A 20,152-nucleotide genomic window follows, 5' to 3' on the forward strand; every position below is an offset into this window, starting at 1 on the left:
AGGGGGAGAGAGAGAGAGCAAGCGAGAGAGAGAGAGAGAGAGAGAGAGAGAGAGAGAGAGAGAGAGAGAGAGAGAGAGAGCAAAAGAGAGACAGCTAGTAGCCGTACCTGAGGAGGTGAGTTGAGCTTTGTGTCCTGAGAAGTCCACGTCCTGTTGCTCTCCGGTAGCAGACGGTTCTTCCGTCCCAGACTCCTCCGCTTCAGGTCCACGTCCTCGTAGGGGTTCTCCTTCTCTGCGGGGACGAGACACAACAACAGAAAAGGTTTAAAAGGTTTCCTTTCTTTGTGTGATTATTCGACTCTTAACATGAACTCTTAACATAACACGAGCTGTCTGGGACCATCTGTTACTGGGGGGGAAGGAAGGGGGTGTCTCTGAGAGAGAGAGGATGGGAGTTGGGGGTCTTGTGGGGGGGGGGGGGGGGGGCATGTGAGACAGAGGCTCCCCATGGTTCAGCTCAGACAGGATGAGTCATGCTGCAGGGTCAAAGGTCATGCTCAGCTGGCTGCTACAATGCCCAAATGGGCCGTCTCCTCTCAAAACAGTTACTGTTGGCCTAGGGCCTCCACCGCCGGCCCCTCCAGCTCTGCTGGGCCCCCCCCCTGACCGCACGGAGCCTCCCGGACAGTGGGCCGCTGGTGACTCACGGCCGGGGTATGCAGGACTGTCGACTGGGGGGGGGAGGGGGGCGGGAGAGGGGGGAGCATCCTCATCTCAGGTGTCACAGAGTCTCGTTCTAACGTCATTACCACGACAATGCTTGATTGTAGCGATGTTACCACAGTGGTGGTACGTTTTACATTTTGGTGAGATGTACTTTGTGATCGATAACTGAGATGGGAACAGTCGGAATCTCACAGATGACAGTTATTTCGCCGTCGATGGCAGTTGGACGAAGGCCAGCTTGTATAAAACCGAAAAACGAGACGCCCCAGCCGAATGCCCTTTTCAAACATCTGCTCTGCGAGTCGCATTGTGGCTGGGTCTGAAGAGGTTGTGAGAAAATGGGGAACTGCACTGAAAGCAGAGCCAGATGGTCTTGGAAAAGAACGAGGGAAAAAATACTTTTAGAGAAAGAAATCGTATATCGTCTGTCTAAAGACGCTACGCTTTCTACGTCTATGATTAGCTAGTCTCCCTCCACTGAGGAACCATCGCAAGAATCTGAGGAACACCTTGACCCTTGACCTCGAAGGCACAAACAGGACAGGTACACTAGGTGTTTCTTTCTGTTACTGTTCTGCTCCCCAGCCTTAATCACACAGAGTCACCCTGCCTGGTGAGTCTTATCTACTGTACGACACGGCAGAATGCTTCTGAAGATCCTGGTTAGATAGCACCGTTTTTACCTCACTTACAGGTTGTAAATAGACCTTAATAGGTTACTTTACAGCCTGTAAGTGAGGTAAAAACTGAGGTAAAAACTTAAATAGGTTACTTTACAACCTGTAAGTGACGTCAAAACTGAGGTAAAAACTTAAATAGGTTACTCTACAACCTGTAAGTGAGGTAAAAGAACGGTGCTAAGCTAACCAGGATCTTCAACAGCGATTCTGCCATGTCGTACAGTAGATGAGATCCAGGCAGGGTGTCTCTCTGTGTGATTAAGGCTGGGGAGAGCAGGGCAATAAGAGGGCAGGAGGAGGCAGGACCCCCTGGTGGGACACGTTCAGCTGGAGGCAGTAATGACAGCCTGCCTGGGGAAATGATATGTCTCCCTCCCTGGCTGCTGATGCACTGGAGGGTACTAATCAACTGCTCTGGTTACACACACACACACACACACACACACACACGCACACACGTAGACACATGCACGCACGCACAGGAAGTGGGCACAGGGCACCGGGCACAGCTCTCCTGCACACACACACAGACACACACTTACATAAACACACACACACGCACGCACACACTTACACTGCACACACACACACACACACACACACACACACACACACACACACACACAGGTATGGTCACGTACACACGTACACACACACACACACACACACACACACACACAGAGGTATGCTCACGTACACACACACACACACACACACACACACATACAGGCACACACTTACCGGTATCCACACACACACACACACACACACACACACACACACACACATACAGGCACACACTTACCGGTATCCACACACACACACACACACACACACACACACACACACACACACTTACGTACACACACACACACACAAACACAGGTATGCTCACGTACACACACACACACACACGCACACACACACACACACACACACACACACACACACACACACACGCACACACAAACGCCCTGTGATTGTTCCTCTGTTTACACAATAGGCTCTCTAAGCAGGGCGAGACAGAAGACAAACTATCCACACAATGTCAGTCTCACATTACCCTGTAATATCTCCCCGGACAGAATGTCCCCGCGCTGCAGAGCAGCTACCCAGGCACCCCTCCTTCATGTGGTGAACACAAAATGTTCATCGGGCAAAAAAAAAAAAACGGGGCCGAGTTCTGTATAAACATTTGGCGGCACCACAAACTGTACTGTGTACTGGACAGAGAATGTCCATATGGTCCACATTACCGCTGTGAGATGCACAGTATTTCAGTATTTTTGGAATCTAGCTAAAGTGCTAAACACCCCATGCCTCACAAAACACAAAAAACAACTTGGCCTACATCATAAATACTCATACTGTGTTCTTAAACCGTAACTGAAACATCATGTGGATGTTTGTGGACGAAGAACCCATCTCTGAGAAACTGATGATCGCATACAAACCAAAAAAACAACATCCTTATTCCAGTCAGAAGATTCCCATGAGTGAGAAATAATGGCTAACTAACACCATCTTACCTCATCACCCCCTCCACCCCCCCACCACTGCTGACTGAATGTTGTGAGACTCTAAAGCTTAAGAGGTTAATCACACAGGCGTGATCCATTACTGTTGAGTCAGTGTCCCACTTGTCTGTAGGAGCTGAGTCATCAGACAGGAAACATATTACCTAGCGGTAGCGCTACATGACTAGACGATACTGTACGTACTGTATCAGGCCCTGCCATAACAAACGTCTACCTTTCCCACCGTGACGAATCAAGCAGCTGTACAGCCGTCAGCGAACAGGTGGCTGATAACTTATCTACTCTACTCAAAGATGTCAACAGTCTACCGATGATAGAAATCGACTGTCGAGTGAGGTAATAAGGTTGTCCGTTGAGCCGTGTCTTTCTTTTTATCCATACACATTACACAACATCCCTCTAGTCCTCTCAGACAGCTATTATGATCATTGTAGTTCGTGAAAAACTGTAGTTTTGTGACGGTGACGGAGCTGTGTTTCGAGTCCAAATCGTCTGGTGTGCTTAGCTACACCGTGAAATACGAGCAGCCGGGGACCAGAAACATGGCTTATCTCCCTCCTCTGCTGCGGCTGCTAGCCTGCCTCTAAAATGGAACATCTGACCTGTAAACCGCCGCTCAGCGGTAGTGGAAACCACCGTTCCGTGCCGCGAAACAGAGCCAGAATATTTCTAACCGGGGCCGTCTGATCACTGGGGACAGCTCCCAGTACACAGAGGCAATGTTATTTCTCTGGAACTAATCAGCATTCGCAAAAATGCACGAACCGCATTTGCCGATCCCACACTGGAGGTGTCGGGGGCCGAACAATGGAGGGCTTTGTCGGGGTACACATGATGAAAGTCACCCGGGGTAGAATGAAAGTCCCCCACCACCACCACCCCCCCCCTTTGCGGGGGTATGAATTCATGCTCTGCCTGGAACCGTTGGTCATCCTCACTGAGTGTGAATAAAAAAAACGCCACTGAAGACAGAGTCAACAGAGTCACAGAGTCAGCCATAAGTAGCAGATAAATACAGCACAGTATTAGTAAGATATCTTTTTCATTTGCCCCACAAAAAGTCAGTCAGTCCCCGTTCACTTTTATCACGGTGGACATTTCACTCGGTCTCCCATCCCAGCCTCATCAGCAGGACTGAGGGTTATTGTGTCGGGGCCAGACTAGTACAGGGTATACTGCTGGCCCATGATGCACCTCAGGAAGACTGCTGTGTTTCACTGGACTACAGGCTCCAGGTCATTTCCTAGTGGAAAGGAATTTGGCTCTTTAAAATGTCCACTCTCTCTCTGTGACTTGAGTTGGTCCTGTTAATACAGAGAAGGGGGGGAGTGGGGGGGTGTGCATGTCACTGCTAGGGTGGAGGACAGGTACTTTCCCCCGATCTTATAAAAGCAATTTTATGTTCAGGCTGTAGAACACTTTGATTTATGTGAAATTAGCTTCAGCGCTAGGTCTGGGACTTACCAGAGGCACGTCAAGTTGACATTTCCCCCCCCCCAAAAAAATGCTACAACCACAATGAAATCATATGATTTAATCCAGAGGATGGCAAAATGCCATTCGTTGTTTCCAGGGATGATGGAGGCATAATGATGAAATGATGAATAGTGAGTGAATTAGATTTAGTTCTTGACATGACCATACAGAGCTGAATAAGCATAAGCAGGAATATGATATACAGTTGGGGGAAATACGTATTCAACATTCACTTTTTTTTTCAACGGATTGGAATGTTTTACAATTTCTTTAGCCGTGTACTGTGTATTCTTCGAGTTAATACCTCAAAAAGTCTACATTTCATGTGAATAGATGCGATGGAAATAGGTTGAATGTCAAAAGTCGTTCATGTGTCGAATGTGTTATTTCCCCCTACTGTATAGTGGTATAGAGATCCGGTGCTGGTCTTTAAAAGCCCTCCGAGTCTTTCAGTCAGCTAATTGGATTGTTCCCATAGAAAGGGGGGACGCAATACAAATGTAAACCATGACTGCCACATTCCTTTTCACCAGGGGATGGCCGGCATTATATAAGCCATCTGTTGTTGCTGCCTCGCTCGTAACCATTGTCCAAAAAACCCGCAAGCATATGAAAAAATACTTGTTTTCAGTCAATAACAATGAGTGGTTGATTGCGGCCATCTTTTTAGAATAAAGACAAACCCGGTTGACTTGAAAAAGAGAGTGTGTGAATATCAGGGGGGAGGGGGGGGGGCAAGCCAAAGAGTCAGACAGACCGCTCGTAACATCCTAACCGTACTGTATCAGCGGAAGGGGGGTTTCTTCCGGAATGAATGTTTTCATCATTAGCCAACTAACTAGTTTGGCTTTTTTACAAACTGTACGTACAAACTACAGTCACAAATACCGCGGCATGTGTTGAGTTCTACTGGGTGACTGAGAGCCAAAGAGTCTGACCGCTCCTAACATCTCCCATACTGTATCTGTGGAAGTCCGTTCTTTCCGGAATGAATGTTTTCCTCATTAGCCACTAACAGAGTGTTGGCTTTTTTTACAAACTGCATGTAGCCTAATTCTACAGCCAAACAAACACCACACCCTGTGTTGAACTCTACTGGGTGACTGAGAGGGCCTAGTAGGTCACACAGAGGTCACCATGCACGCTGCTTACATACCCACGATGTCCTCGTAGGCATTCTCCTCTAAAGTGCTTTTTGAGCCGGGCCGGGTGGTGCCGCCGCCGCCGCTGCGAGGCTCCTTGGCGGCTGTGCCGTTCTCTGTGGGCTGGGAGGAGGAGGAGGCCGGGTGCAGGGAGGGCAGGCTGGCAGCATCCTCCGACTCACATGACCCCCTAGGAGGGAGGGAGAGAGAGAGGGGGGGGGGGGGGGGGAGAGAGAGGGAGAGGGGAAGAGGGAGAGGGGGGAGGGAGAGAGAGGGATGGAGGGAGAGAGAGAGGGAGGGAGGGGGGAGGGAGGGAGAGAGAGGGAGAGAAAGAGAGAGGGAGGGAGAGAGAAAGAAAGAGAGAGAGAGAGCGAGAGAGAGAGAGAGCAAGAGATAGAGAGAGAGAGAGCAAGAGAGAGAGCAAGAGAGATAGCGAGAGAGAGAGCGAGAGAGAGAGAGAAAATCAGAAAGAGGGTAGAGATAGGGGTTTCCAGAGATGGGACGTGCAGACAGAGAGAAACAAGGAGAAGAGAGGAGAAGAGAGGAGAGAGGGTATTTAATCAAGCATGGCTGTATGTTGAGACGAGACAGTGGAGAGAGCTGCAGACCAGAGGGTCTGGCTCACTGCTGACCTCCTCTTCTTACTGATCACAATCAACCAGAGACCACCTGAGCAGATGAAAGACAGTCTGGATGTTCAGAGGAGCACCGAATACGCCTCCACAGACCATCTCTCATCTCTAAGGCCACCGGTTTAACAGAGACACAGAGGAAGAGAGAGAGAGAGAGAAGGCCGGGACCAATAGTTTAGACCAGAATTGATCTGTTTATTATGCTGACAGCAACATGTAACATGTGCTCCAAACAGAAAGTAGTTTCCATTTTATCCCGTATACCACTAACCAAAACACACATCCTCACGGAGCCTGTTAACTGTACGCCGGTATAGGTACAGTTTGTCACACTGGTAACTGGTGACAGCGTCAGAGGGTGTTACTGTATAGTCTGGACACTCTGGAGAGAGGGGTAGTTAGCCGTAGCCTTAGCTCTAGAGGTTCATGCAGTGACTTGACACGCCTGCTCTGTTGACAGCTTATGGCTTTTAAATTAGGACTGAAATTGCCTGGGCCACAGGAATGTTTAACACTGACTCTGAGTCAGGGACATTAAAGGATCTCCTCCTCCTCCTCCTCCTCCTCCTCCTCCTCCCCCTCAATCATCGTGAGGATCTGGCAAGGCCCTTGTCCTCAGTCACCAGGCTAAACAAGTTGTGCTCTGAAGACAATCTGAAGGAGGGTTGGATGAGAAACGAGAGGCCATAAACAATATCAAGTGTTCTAGAATGCACCCGCCAACAGACTAAATAGCAGCACAGCTTTCTAGCAACGTAATGACGAGGGATAGCATCTCACTGGGTCCTTCAAGACATTCACTGGAAATGCCTGACTAGAAAAAAATACAAAACAATGTTCAATAACCACTAGATAATGGGACGTAATATGAAAATAATACCGTTTGGTTTTGACATACTGTGAGAGGGTTACTTGGACCATGTTGAAAAGATTAAGCTCACTCTTGGTCTTCCAAGTCTGGAATAGACTTTATCCAGCAGGCCTTGGACACAGGAACAGTTGGGCTTGAGCTAAAATATCTATCGGTTGTTTTATATCAAACATTACTTTGAGTACAATTTGATTTAATGTTTATTTATTCTCCCGGGCGTCCCGTCTTGTTATTAAACGTCTTATTCTTCGATCAAATGTTCTCAAATATATCTAAGACGTTGTGTACTGTTTTCACTCACTTGGTTTAATAAAAACCTGGCGGTCTTAGAAAACAGAGCTGAAAGCGGGACTGAAGCTCACATTAACGTATTCCATTTCAATGGCAACATTCATGACAAATCAAATTAGAAAAACCCAGGATAACAAAAAGCTATAAGCTGTATCAATTTAACAAAGTGATACTCCTCATACGTGTCCAAAAATACCATCATCCAATATGGCAAAACACTGAGGCCTTGACAAAATTAACAACAGATTCAACGCTGATCTCTGCTTATTATCGAACACTTAACAGAGGCAGACATGGTGGAACCGAATGTGTTTCCAACCTGTCTGTGAAGCCCATCTACCGCCTATGACAACATAGACACACACAAAAGCGAATCATTCAATACACTACTACAATACCAACAAAGCCTGTGATCCTTCCCCCGAGATATGTCTTAGGACATATTAGGTACATTTCAATATCCAAGAAAAATCAATGATCTGACGTCCATGTGGAACTCAGAAGGGAACTGAACAAATTATCTGCCTCTGTTTCCGTCTGATTATAAGCAGGTTGACCCGGGGGAAAAGACACACATGTTCTTAGAGAACGCAGGGAGCAAAACTCACAACATCTGAGAAAGCTGACAGACACATGCCACAAAGCAAGTATATTAACTCTGAGAGTCATTTCAACTCTGTGAAGGCACAAATGACTCTTTCTGCTACGACTGGTGAATTGATGCTTAGTTCAACTTGCTTAGTCAAATCTCTCTCTCCCTCCCTCCCTCTCTCTCTCTCTCTCTCTCTCTCTCTCTCCCTCTCTCTCTCCCTCTCTCTCCCTCCTCCCTCTCTCTCTCTCTCTCTCACCCTCTCTCTCTCTCTCTCACCCTCTCTCTCTCCCTCTCTCTCTCTCTCTCTCTCCCTCTCCCTCTCTCTCTCCCTCTCTCTCTCCCTCTCTCTCTCTCTCTCCCTCCCTCTCTCTCTCTCTCCTCTCTCCTCTCTCCTCTCTCCTCTCTCCTCTCTCCTCTCTCCTCTCTCCTCTCTCCTCTCCCTCTCCCTCTCCCTTTCAATTCTGTAACAAAAGGCACACATCTCATTCTGTTACCTTTTGGGGGAGCCTTTTCCGTCCGTCTTCTCTTTGCGCGTCCCCCCGGGCGCGGGGGTGGAGGGCAGGGGGGGGGCCGACTCCGCCGCGGCGGCGCTGCTAGGAGGTAGTCCGTTAGTCGGCGACGTCAACGCGCCCTTGTGGTTGCGGTTGGCGTCGTACTCGAAGGTGCGTTTGGGCTTCGGCAGGGGGTTGACCGGGGTGCCCCCCGGGGTCAGCGGACAGGGGGGCTCCGGGCTGTCGGACCGGGCCGAGCTCACGCTGAACCTCTGCCTGAGTTTGGACAGCTTATCGGACGCCGACGACACCGTCACCCGAGCCGACACCGGCGTGTCCGGTTCTGTGGCCACGGAGCAGATGCTACTGCGCTTGCTGGTGCACGCGCTGTCTAAGTCGTCCAGTCCTCCTATGGTGAAAGACTTGGTCGTCCTCGTCTTGTCCAGCGCGTAGCAGTTGCTGAGGTACTGCGGCGGGGCCGGGCCGGGGCTCTCCTTCAGCACCTGCTCGATCTTCTGGATCCGGTTGAGGACGGCCGACGTCTCCTTCCTGGCCGTCAGGGAGCGAAGGAATATCCCGGAGGAGGAAGTGTCGGGGGAAGCCTTCGTCCCTGTCGTCCCCCTCTTCTGGAAACGTCCGCCCTGGCCCTGTCCGCCCGGGCAACCGCCGTCCCTGTCCGAGGCCGCCCCGCCGCCGCCCTCTTCCTCCTCCGTCTCCGGGTAGGAGCACTCGGAGAAGGCCGTGCTCATCCTACGGATCCCCGACTTGAAGTCGAAGGTCTTCTCGCTGCAGGGCGAGGAGAGCAGGCTGGGGCAACCCTCGCTGCCTCCGCCCCCCCCGATGCGATCGCCGCCGGCGGGCCTCTTCTCCAGACACAGGCTCATCCTAGGCAGAGCCACCCTCCGGCACTCCCATTCCGAGATCTTCTTACGGATGGCGGCGGAGGAGGAGGGAGACGCGCCTGTCGCGAGCCGGCTGAGAGAGAGCTTGTGGCTGTGGTGGTTGTTGGAGGAGGAGGAGGAGGGGGAGGAGGGTCCTAGCGAGACGGTACTCCAGCTCAGGGGCTGCCCGGCGGCACTCAGTCCCACATCAGCTCCCCCGGGGAGCTCCTCGTCCTGTTTCCGGGTCTCCTTCCTGGACTCCCCTGCTGGACCCCCTCCCTGGGCTGTGGCTGTGGCTGTGGCTGTGTCTAAGGGCTTGTAGATGGAGAGCTTGTTGTCCAGGCAGCCGTTGCTCTTGGACTTGACGAGGCGGTTTTGGGAGAAGAAGGCGTTGGCGGTCGGGAGCGAGGCCCCGCTGCGGAGGCTGCGAGTCTTGCTGCTCCAGGCGGCGCGTCCGAGGAGGCGTCCGTCGGTCTTGACGTAGCGTGCTGTGCTGCTGCTGTGCTGCTGCTGCCCGCAGTCCTCGCTGTCGCTGAGGGGAGTGGGGTGGTGGTGGAAGCGTCCCTGGGTGGCAGAGGAGAGAATGGGAGGCGGGGACGCAGACTGGCACCTGGAACGATAACAGAAAGAAATGCGATAGGGTCAGAAACCGAGTCAGAGCCCCACTCTTGATAGCATTGTACTGATAGCGTTACGTCTTCTCAAAAAAGCCAACTGTCACCTGGAACGAACGGAGAACCCAAAAAATGTGATAGGGTCAGAAACCTCACTGCCCCACCGCTCCTGATAGCATTGCTGATAGCTGTTACGTCTTCTACAAAAAGCCCAAAAATCTAACAATCATTCGGCTCATTAACCGGCTTGAAAGAGAGGCGTGTGTGTTCAGAGCAGCCACGAATTCCTCTCAGGCAAGCCTGCTGACTGCACATCGAGAGAAACTAGGCGTGGAATACCAGTAGTTACCTCAGGTGTGTTAGCTTGCCAGGGGATGATTAATCATTGTAAAGCTTACAGGGCAAGAGAGGGGGAAAAAAAAAACACTGAGAAATTCGGAGAAGAAAGCAAAAGGAAGGAAAAAAACATTAAAAGCCTGAATTTATTTCTAAGATAATAGGCGACGTGAAAAGTTTGACCACTCATGTAAAATAACCAATGGAAAGTACCCAGTAATTTGACATAACTTTGGCAGTATGGGGATCCCATTCAAAGCCAAAGCAAATATAGATCTTCAGTAAAAATGCATGTGTGGATTTTTCCACATAATTAAAATGATTTTGGTAGAATTTATGTTAGACCCCACACACAAAGCCATGGGAACCCACCACACACACAGAAAGAGAGAGAGGGGGAGATAGAGAGGGAGAGGAGAGAGAGAGAGAGAAAGAGAAAGAGAGAGAGAGAAATAAAGAGAGAGAGAGAATGACAGAGAGAATGAGAGAGAGAGAAAGAGAGAGACAGAATGACAGAGAGAGAGAAAGAGAGAGAGAGAGAGAGAGAGAGAGAGAGAGAATGAGAGAGAAAGAGAATGAAGAAAGAGAGAATGAGAGAGAGAGAGAGAAAGAGAGAGAGAATGACAGAGAGAGAGAATGACAGAGAAAGAGAGAGAGAGAGAGAGAGATGAAACCATCCTACCTTCACTAGTCAGTCCTCTGAGTGAGTGTGTGTGCGTGTGTTCTCTAATCTGTACAGAGAGTTGTGTTCTACAGGCCCCTGGCTTAAACACAGACTGTCCTATTGTTCATCTCACTGCCGAGCCCGGTGGAGCCATGTGGATCCAACATCCAACACACGGCTGACTGGCTGACTCACCTGGGCTCCCTCCCGCTAGACTAGAGACACAGACAAGCCTCACTCATCATCTGACTCTGCACTAACTAACGCAACTTTCAGGAACTGAACTGTCTCCTGTTTGGCTCGCGAAACGCCTTGCGAAACGCCATGGGATCTGATGTCACGGCGATGGTTAGAATAACAAGTGTTGAGCTGGGAGGAGGAGGAGGAGGAGGAGGGCTTGGCTCGGGCTGTGATCTGGGCTGGGATCCCGAAGGTTGCAGGTTGGAACAGATCTCTCTTCACACCTCCTAGCCCTGTCTTTCACGCAAGGGTTCAGGTAGGTTGGGAGGTTGGGGGGGTGGGAATGAGATATATTCAGCACCTGGGAACCTGTAAGGCTTATACCCAGGAGCTCTAACACACACACACACAGCGTGATTCTCATCTTTACTGGCCGTACTCAAATACAGCACCTCCAGGCAAAGCGACTGCTTACGAAGACAGCCTCTGTCAGGTGTTTGGTGGGTGTGATCTGTGTTTCCTGTGAAGCAGGGAGTCTCTGGTTCCCAGGTAGAGCTGTAAAACCCTACCCCAGCAGCCTGTGCTGAAATGTTCTTCCGTCAGTGATCAGGGATTAAAAGCAGGAAGATGTCTGCCGTAAAAAAAAAAAAAAACTAGTTGTGAGATTCTGTCTGACTCACAGTCAGTGTAGTTGATCTGAGTGTCCAAACGTTGACCTGCCTCCTTCCCAAACAGTCCAAATGGTACACTTTAAATGCTCAACAAGCAGTACTAGGGGGGATGACCAACCAAGCCTATACTTAGAGCTTGCGTGCGAAGCAGGAGGACAAGTTTTGCCATTGTATTGACATTGAAAAAGGAGTGGAGGGAGCCGTAGATAGACACAGTTATGTATTAACTAAAAGCACACCCGTGATTCAGGCATTATGTACACAGAGTAGATAGAGTAGAGTAATGGAACCGAGAGAGTTGCTGAACAAAAAACAGCAAAGGACCAGTACAATAGGATGCAGTGGAAGGGTTTTTTCCCTCACTGTCATGACCGACATGCGTACCACGATTGTCTGTTGATTGTCTATTTTTTGTCTGATGTTGTCTATTGTGCACTTCCTTGTTTTTGTCATTTGTTTGTGTGCTGCAGAGTTTAATATGCTGTACTGACTGAGAACAAATTCCACCGGCTTTGGTCGTGTGGCTAATAAAATAAACGATCTATCTACTATCTTTTTCTCCTGTTTGGAGACATTGTCTGGTTCCTCATAAGGAGGTAGAGGGGAGAGAAACCGGCCCATATGACTGTGTTGACGCTGAAAGCCCTCCAGGTTATTACAGTTGTGATCCATTGTATCAGGAGTGGGCTATACAGAGGTCAAAACACTTAAAGTGTTTTTTTTTATTAGGTCTCAGTGTTTTGTTGTATTCCATTTGACCTCTCTCAACATGAAATTACAACATTTTCAGCCTGGGGTCCAAGAGAAAAGTGTACAGGGCACAAATCCAAGATGACTGCAGTTTTCCCTGAAAAATCACATTCAGATGTTGAGTTAATACCTTTTTCGACCAAATTTTATTTTGCATAGGTCAAATTTACCCTGTTGTCTAGCTGTTTTTTCTATAATTTGCCAATAAATATTAGGTCTACGGGCATGATTAAAAATTGAGGTAAAAAAAGGGTAAATTTGGTCAGAAATATGTCTTAACTCAACATATGATGGTTTGTGACTATTTCTAGATGCATAAATAGATTGCCTGAACCCCAAAACATAGGGCTAGACACCACAACCAAGTAAAAATACCCAACAATGACAAAGTTATGGCTAAAAATTCGATTTTCCAGGGACAACTGTGGTCATCTTGGATGTGTGCCCTGCACGCTGAAGCTGAACATGTTGTCATTTCATGTCGAGATAGGGCAAATGGAACACAAAAACACTAAGACGTAAGCAATGACCATTTATAGCCCACTCCTAATTATATAGACACAACAAATGGAACTATGCACACACGTCTGAAAACTTGAAGCTCAAGTACCAACAACAAGTCCCAACTGCCAAACTCTAAGCGCAATTCCATTGTTTTCACTCAAGTAGAAACTCAAAAAAATGACATTTTTGCAAAACTCTAAGAACATCATCCTATAATTTAGCACACTTTGTTCACCTGGAAAACACTGGCTTTCAAAATACCACACCCTAAGTACCGATGGGTCTCATTCCTTCTCACCAACTGAATTGGCGAAACACGTCAGAGCATAAAACAGGACCTCAGGTGACCTCTGCTGTGTTGGGAGCTAAATGGAGCAGCCTGGAGAACAGACAGGAAGAGGAAGAGTGAGAGCAGGAGGAGGAGGAGGAAGAGGAAGAGGAAGGACAGCCAATATGTCTAATGAAATCCGCAGCTTTAGTTGACCATGTACTCAATCACGGCCTAACAATGACCGCAGCTGGGCAGCGAGTCCAGATGAATTTGAGCTGCTGCACGGTAGCTTCAGTTATTACATTTAGAGATGAGAATAGGTAAGTAACCACTTCAGTGGTCTTCTATACTCTCTACAGTAATTACAAACATGTAACTATGGTTTCTATGGATATCTAGTGCTTAGAGAAATGTATAAGTGTATACAGTACTCAAGTTGTAAAAGAAAATCAGGGGGGATGGTGGATTTTATCATATGGGGACAATTTCCGCTTCCCCACAGCGTCAGTGACTTCAGTGTCAGTGACTTCAGTGTCAGTGACTCGGTAAAAATGTCATTGCATGTGTGCGTGCCCCCTCACCCACAGTATTTTACTCAATATGTGCAAAACTAAATGTTGAAATAGCAGTAATACCACATTCATTGATAAAATGACATAAGGGATGGAAAGGGGGGATAGCAGTTTTAGAAGGGGGATGATTTTGACCGTTTTTATTTCAGGGGGGATGCCATTCCCCCTCATCCCCCCTCAACTCGAGTGCTGAGTGTAATGTTGTTTTGTCTTACATTTATGAAATATGTGTAGCCTATACTGTATATACTGTATTCTGTACTGTATGTACTTTTCAGGCAATGGAGGAGGCGTGTGTTGACATCCACGCAGACGCATTAATTAGTGTGTTGCCTGATTACAGTTCTTCCCAATCGTTTAAACACGTTTCCTGAAACTATAACTCAGTTTCTCAAAACTCTAAACACAAAACTGAAAAGAGTTTCACCATTTTGTCAAAACTCTCCCCCAAAAAAACTCTTCTCAAAACGGATTCTTTCCACCAAAATGATACACGCAGCTATCATTCCTCAACCCTAACCCTCTTACAGAGCATCAATTAAACACTGGTGGTGCTAAATCTAACTATAGTTTCAGGAAACGTGTTTAAACGATATAATCAGGCATCATCACACTCATTAAGCCTCGTTCACTGGCTGGATGTGGTAATGACTGAGTGTCCTGGATGGACGTGTTTGTAGTACAAACTCTGCACATCATCATATTCCAGCACGCTGCCAGGTCACTTTCCAGCTGACTGTGGTAAAAGTCCAAAGTTGTATAAGATCCAATTTACCCCCGTGTCTAAAATGGAAACACATGCAACAGGGCTTACTAGATCCACCGAAATGTGACTAAAATAAACTAAATAAATTACGTCCATATTCTCTCTCTCAATTGAACCAGACTGATCTTTTCTGCAACCAAACATGTCGAGTTTCGATTCGCCATCCATCATCATCATCGTAATATAATAATGCAGTATGTTTTAAACCTCATTTGATGATGGAGTTGTGCTCAACAATAACTCTCTCTGTTCAGAAGGAATCGTTAATACCACCGGAGAGTTATCGAGTGAGGAAAAGTCTCATTAATCAAAACTTGAACCAACATTATTGCTCAAAACGTACCTAATAAATTCTGTCAGGTTCATGTTTGACCCACACGCAGTCATAACACACTGCGATAGTCAAACCCCCCCCCCCCCCCCCAGTGAATAACTCACTCACTCACTCACTCACTATAATATCACTGATTCGTCCATTTCAAATAACAACATACCATGTATTACCATGTTTATCAATTCGAATAACAACCCCCTATAGACCAATCAGACCTTTATACCCAAATTTAAACTAAATTAGCTGTAGAATAACAGAGCGGCATGTTTTAAAAATATCCTCTTAGGCCCGCCCGCCTTGGCCAAAACGACTCCACATCCAAGTCATAAAAAAGCCTGTTTGACTGCGAGTAAGAAACCCCGGCAAGGTCCAATTCACACACAAAAGGAAAACATCAAGTGTGTAGCGTTCTCCAGCAGGGCTGACTGAGCTGGGTCTGGGGGGCTGTGGTGGGGTGTCGTGGTGGTCAGGCCGGGGCCAGTAAAAACAAGCCTCGCTCTGGCACTGCCTGGACAGCCTCAGCTGTGAGGGCCACACATGTACCGAGCTGGGTAGCCTCTCTGGCTGCTGATTGGCTCCTTGGCTCTCACGGGGCACACCAACCACAGGCCACTTCCTGTTTACGGGTCGTGCCAATATAATATACAGGAGGGGTTCCAGTAACCCAGATGAACAGATAGTTGTTACAAAAGAGAAAAAGAGAAAGAGAGAAAGAGAAAGATCTTCCATTACCACCCCCCCCCCCTCCTCCTCACCCCTCCTTCAAGTTCACTTTCTCCTCACCTCCACGACACACTCTCTCTTCCCCTCGTAAACATGTTTTATTTCATTTCCTTCTACCTCTGCTTTTTTAATAGATTCATTTCCAGTTTTCCAGTAACGTCATTTATTTTCACAACGATTATCTTTTCTATTAAAAGAAGTGCCCATCACAAGCCCCCTCTCTGCAAGCCCTCCCAAATCTTATGAGAAATTGTCTCCTCAGCATTCTTCCCTGCCAAGGAATGATCGTGATTTACTGACAGTCAGTTTTTTTTTCACATTCCTGTCTAGGGGAGCAAGACTTGTGGAAGGGGTGCGGGGAGCAAGCGTATAACAGTCGCTTCTCTCATCACGCATAAATGACAGTTCCCTCTCTTAAAATCTGTTATTTCTGATCAGCAGAAACGTTAGCGACATTTTGAAATAGTAGAGGGGATGTTGGCCCTAACAGCAGGGCAGTGATTATGTTCATCCTGCGTGAAACGTTGACAACAGTGTTTATCTGCGGATTTGGACCGAGACCATCCGATGAGCAACAGATGATAATTGATAGATCCAAACAGTCAGTGCTCGGAAATGACGCAGTGAATCACGCCTCACCCCGAGGACAACTCGGTGAAACCCGAATCCGTTCTCAGACAGACTGGAGCAGGAGAGCTCTAATCTAACCATCTAACCATCTAACCATCTCAGGAGAGAGACGGTGAGGTAAGAGAGGGGAAAACAACGACTCAGCACAAAATGATTTCCTCTCAAATAAAACTACGCGTCAGCCGGTGGTCATGTTGAAACTTCTCACAGGCTTCCCGAGGTGTCCTCACGCTGGGCCCGGCGTACCAGCCAGCAGTAACGCTCCGCTTCCAACTGGCAGCCGGCGTTCTCGTGATCCAACCTAAACACAACACCAGCCACTGCGGGGTTATACTACATGTAGCACTTATTAGACTAACATCCTGATGCACTATAACACCCGACACCATGAGAGCTAGCCTCGGAACCATGAGAGACAGATCTTAAAGCCTGGAACTGTCAGTTCACTTCTGTAGTGTCTGAAATCTCCGTTCGGCAGCCTAGTTTCCAGAGGCTGTGAGGAGATTCGGCGGGCCACAGCAGTGTATGGATGTAGTTATAGCGTTGAGAGGGATGACAGCTTACAGAAACAGGACCGGAGCCGTGTCCAGGGCTAGTACTCGGCACTGTTTGTTTCTCTGCTACAGCGGGAGGATGTCAGCTCTCAACATGTCCACTCAAACAAGCGTCAGCCCCGAGGACACACGGTTTATAGCTGGATGAGGGAGGCCCCATCCCATAGACGGCATAGAGACACTCCTATATCACTGCTGTACTGTGACTTGAGAGATATAGTCATAGTCAATTCATTTAAACACGCACCAGTGCCCCGCGGTGGTGTAGCGGTCTAAGCACTAGCCACTAGTGCAAGCTGCCCACCGGGGACTGGGATCGAATCCCAGCTCGCCAGACCCGGATATGGCTGGGGCACACACAGGGAGCGGCATATTGAGCGGCCGCTCCCGAGGGCGGTATAGGAATATTTCCGGACAAGGATCCGTCGCGCAACAGCGCCCCCGGGGTGCCGGAATAACGGTGCTGGGCTCGAGGAGCCAGTCAGCTAGTCTGCCTGGCGGTCTCCTCTGGGGCTGCCGGCCACGGGGTCGTGCGGCGGATCCTACGCAATAGGCAGGGGATAATTGGATGCTAGGTTGGGTTCAATTGGATACCAAATTGGGTGAAAAAGGGATAAAATCTGAAAAACAAATAAAAAAATTATAATAATAAAACACGCACCAAACTACACCGGTTTAGGGCGCCCTGGGCGCGGACTCTAAATGTGAATATGGTGACACAGACGGGTAAGGACAACAAGATAAACAAAATAAACATGGAGGACGTCCAACATTCATAACCGCACACATTTAAAGACAGACATTCATACTATATATAACACATCAGAACATCTCAGTAGTCTAGTTCACGACAGTAGTGAGTTTTAAGTAGTGAGTCTTGAGTCTCTAGATCGGGGGGCGGTATTGATGTTTAGAGAGATGTTGACAGAGTAGATGACAGAGTAGAGCAACCATGTACACAGTACCAGACAAAAGTTTGGACACATTTTCCCATGATTCAACTGAATGGGGAAGTGTGTCCAAACTTTTGACCGGTACTGTACACGGTTGCTCAACTGACATGGGGAAATGTGTCCAAACTTTTGACCGTCCAGTGCTGTACAGTATTTCCTCATGAATTATAGTTATAACACAGTAGTCACAAGTGTATTTATTTTCCACACGCCCACTGCTGCAATCAGCATCAAGACGTGACTGTGTGCAATCCAATGACACGCCGCATCAGTCATCAAACCTTCCCACCTTCCCACGCTCCCTGACGTAATAGTCCCATCTGAGGCAACAACAAGACATGAGCACCTGTGATGATGACTACTGATCATCATAGTGCAGCCATGTTGACAGACATCCCCTCCCTCCCCTCCTCCCTCCCCTCCCTCCCCTCCCTCCCTCCCTCTCTCTCTCCCTCCCCTCTCTCTCTCCCTCCTCTCCCCTCCCTCCCTCCCTCCCCGCCCTTCCCTGCCCTCCCCTCCCTCCCCTCCCCTCCCTCCCTCCCTCCCCTCCCTCCCTCCCTCCCTCCCTCCTCTCCCTCTCTCTCCCTCTCTCTCCCTCTCTCTCCCTTCCTCCTTACCCTCCCTCCCTCCCTCCTTCCCTCCCCTCCCTCCCTCCCTCCCCCCATGCAGACAGAGGCTGTCACTGACCTGTCAGGTAGGTCCCGGGGTACCTTAGCCCCTCCGGTACGCGGAGCAGCCTTGGAGTTCTTGTTGGCAGTCATAGTCACCCTCGGCAGACCGCCCGCTCACCTGTTTGACAGACGGACAGAACGAAACACAAGATGAAACACATACTATAACAGTACGACATACAGATGTGGAACACATTACACAGGATACGTGCTTCTTTCTGTGTTTTTCGTAATGCTAAACCACTTTACTTTGACAACTTGATAAGTAATTGCACAGGTTTTCGGTATGAGGGTTAAGTAGAGAGTGTGCTTAATTCACAACAATTGTTAGTGTACGGTACACAGTTCACAACACAATTCGTAGTGTTCATGTTAATAAAATGAACTTGTAGGAAATGTAGTCCTTGGAAAAGAAGTGTAACACGAGGTTTTGATGATTTGAGACCATGAGAAAAGAGAGAGCAAGTGAGTCAATCCGCTCTGTGCATATTTGTACAAAACCATGACAAATATGGAGCTTTGAATCCCCACCATGGGAGCGATATATCAGATATACAAATCAGATATCAGATGTACAGTATGACTTCACTGGATTCCAGAGTGTGAGTAAACACAACAGCAACAGGCTACAACTGCGACACGGCCCTGTTCTCGTAGAACAGCCCTGAGCTCTCTGCTCGCTCTGAACCTCCACCAAGCTAGCTAGGCTCTTTTAACAGATGAATGGAAATGCACCACTCATGAGGTCACTGCTGTGAACAGAGACTGGCCCAATGTCTGACAACACAAGAGAAAACCCTCTAGGTTACCACAGAAACCACAGAAATATTTCTGAATTATTCAGGCCAAGTTGGACAGGGATCTGTGCTTGTTTTAAAAGAAATATCGAATGTCATGTCCGTCGTTACTGTATTAAGAGAGCGCAAAACTTTAAGACGTATTACAGAGTGGAGGGATATCTAGATTACGTTGCACCCCTTAAAATCATCTTTCAGTATAAAACGAGCAAGTATTCGCAAAGAGAGAGTGGAGGAAACTACAGATAGGAGACACTCATTCACACTTCTGATGGGAACGACCGTGTGTGTGTGTGTGTGTGTGTCATGTTTGTATGAATCTCTGTTTGAGTAGGACAGCCAAGATGAACAGATTTAAGTTGCTCTCTTGGGTCATTAAACGGTGATTGCTTTTTCCCATGAAGTGGTCACCTAGAGGAGAAGCAGAAACAGAAATCTGTGTTTTTATAGCAGATATTAGTTTTATACGCGACGTAGGAGAGTTGTGGTTTGTGTGTTGAAGACTCTCAGGACTCAAGCTAAACACTGAGAGAGCCATGTTTTCATACACCGCCTAACAGCCAAATGGGCCATTACACTACTCTGATCAACATCAAATTTAATCAGAGGTAATGACATGCATACTTCTCTGCATGATAATGTACCTCATATGATTTTTATTTCATTCATATGAATTTTAACATCATTATTTCCCCCCCACTAGATCATTAACACAGATGTGTATATTATCTTGTATTAAAGTGGTGTCCAGATTCATTTTAGGACTCTTTTTATTTGGATAGTGCTCCATGCCTTTATGGTCTACAGATGCTTGCACTTCCAACAAACTATCAACTGCAACTCTATTGATAGGTAATAACTTGCTAGGGTTAAGGTTAGGCTTAGTGGATAGTCAGTTGAAC

General features: G+C 47.9%; 1 protein-coding gene across 1 annotated transcript in view; it reads right to left on the bottom strand.

Annotated features, from left to right (window-relative positions):
- The window catches only part of dennd2b (DENN domain containing 2B), a 54,675-nt gene that overhangs the window by 23,886 nt on the left and 10,637 nt on the right, over positions 1 to 20,152 (bottom strand). The window contains exons 2-5 of the mRNA XM_080528093.1: positions 18,470 to 18,571; positions 8,383 to 9,870; positions 5,517 to 5,692; positions 108 to 232 (exon numbers count right to left, since the gene is read on the bottom strand). Of these exons, the coding sequence (XP_080384219.1) occupies positions 108 to 232; positions 5,517 to 5,692; positions 8,383 to 9,870; positions 18,470 to 18,543 (1,863 nt within the window). The 5' untranslated portion in view covers positions 18,544 to 18,571. The remainder of the gene's footprint in view (positions 1 to 107; positions 233 to 5,516; positions 5,693 to 8,382; positions 9,871 to 18,469; positions 18,572 to 20,152) is intronic.

This window comes from Nansenia antarctica (assembly GCF_963989245.1).
Source record: "Nansenia antarctica genome assembly, chromosome: 4".
NCBI lineage: Eukaryota > Metazoa > Chordata > Actinopteri > Argentiniformes > Microstomatidae > Nansenia > Nansenia antarctica.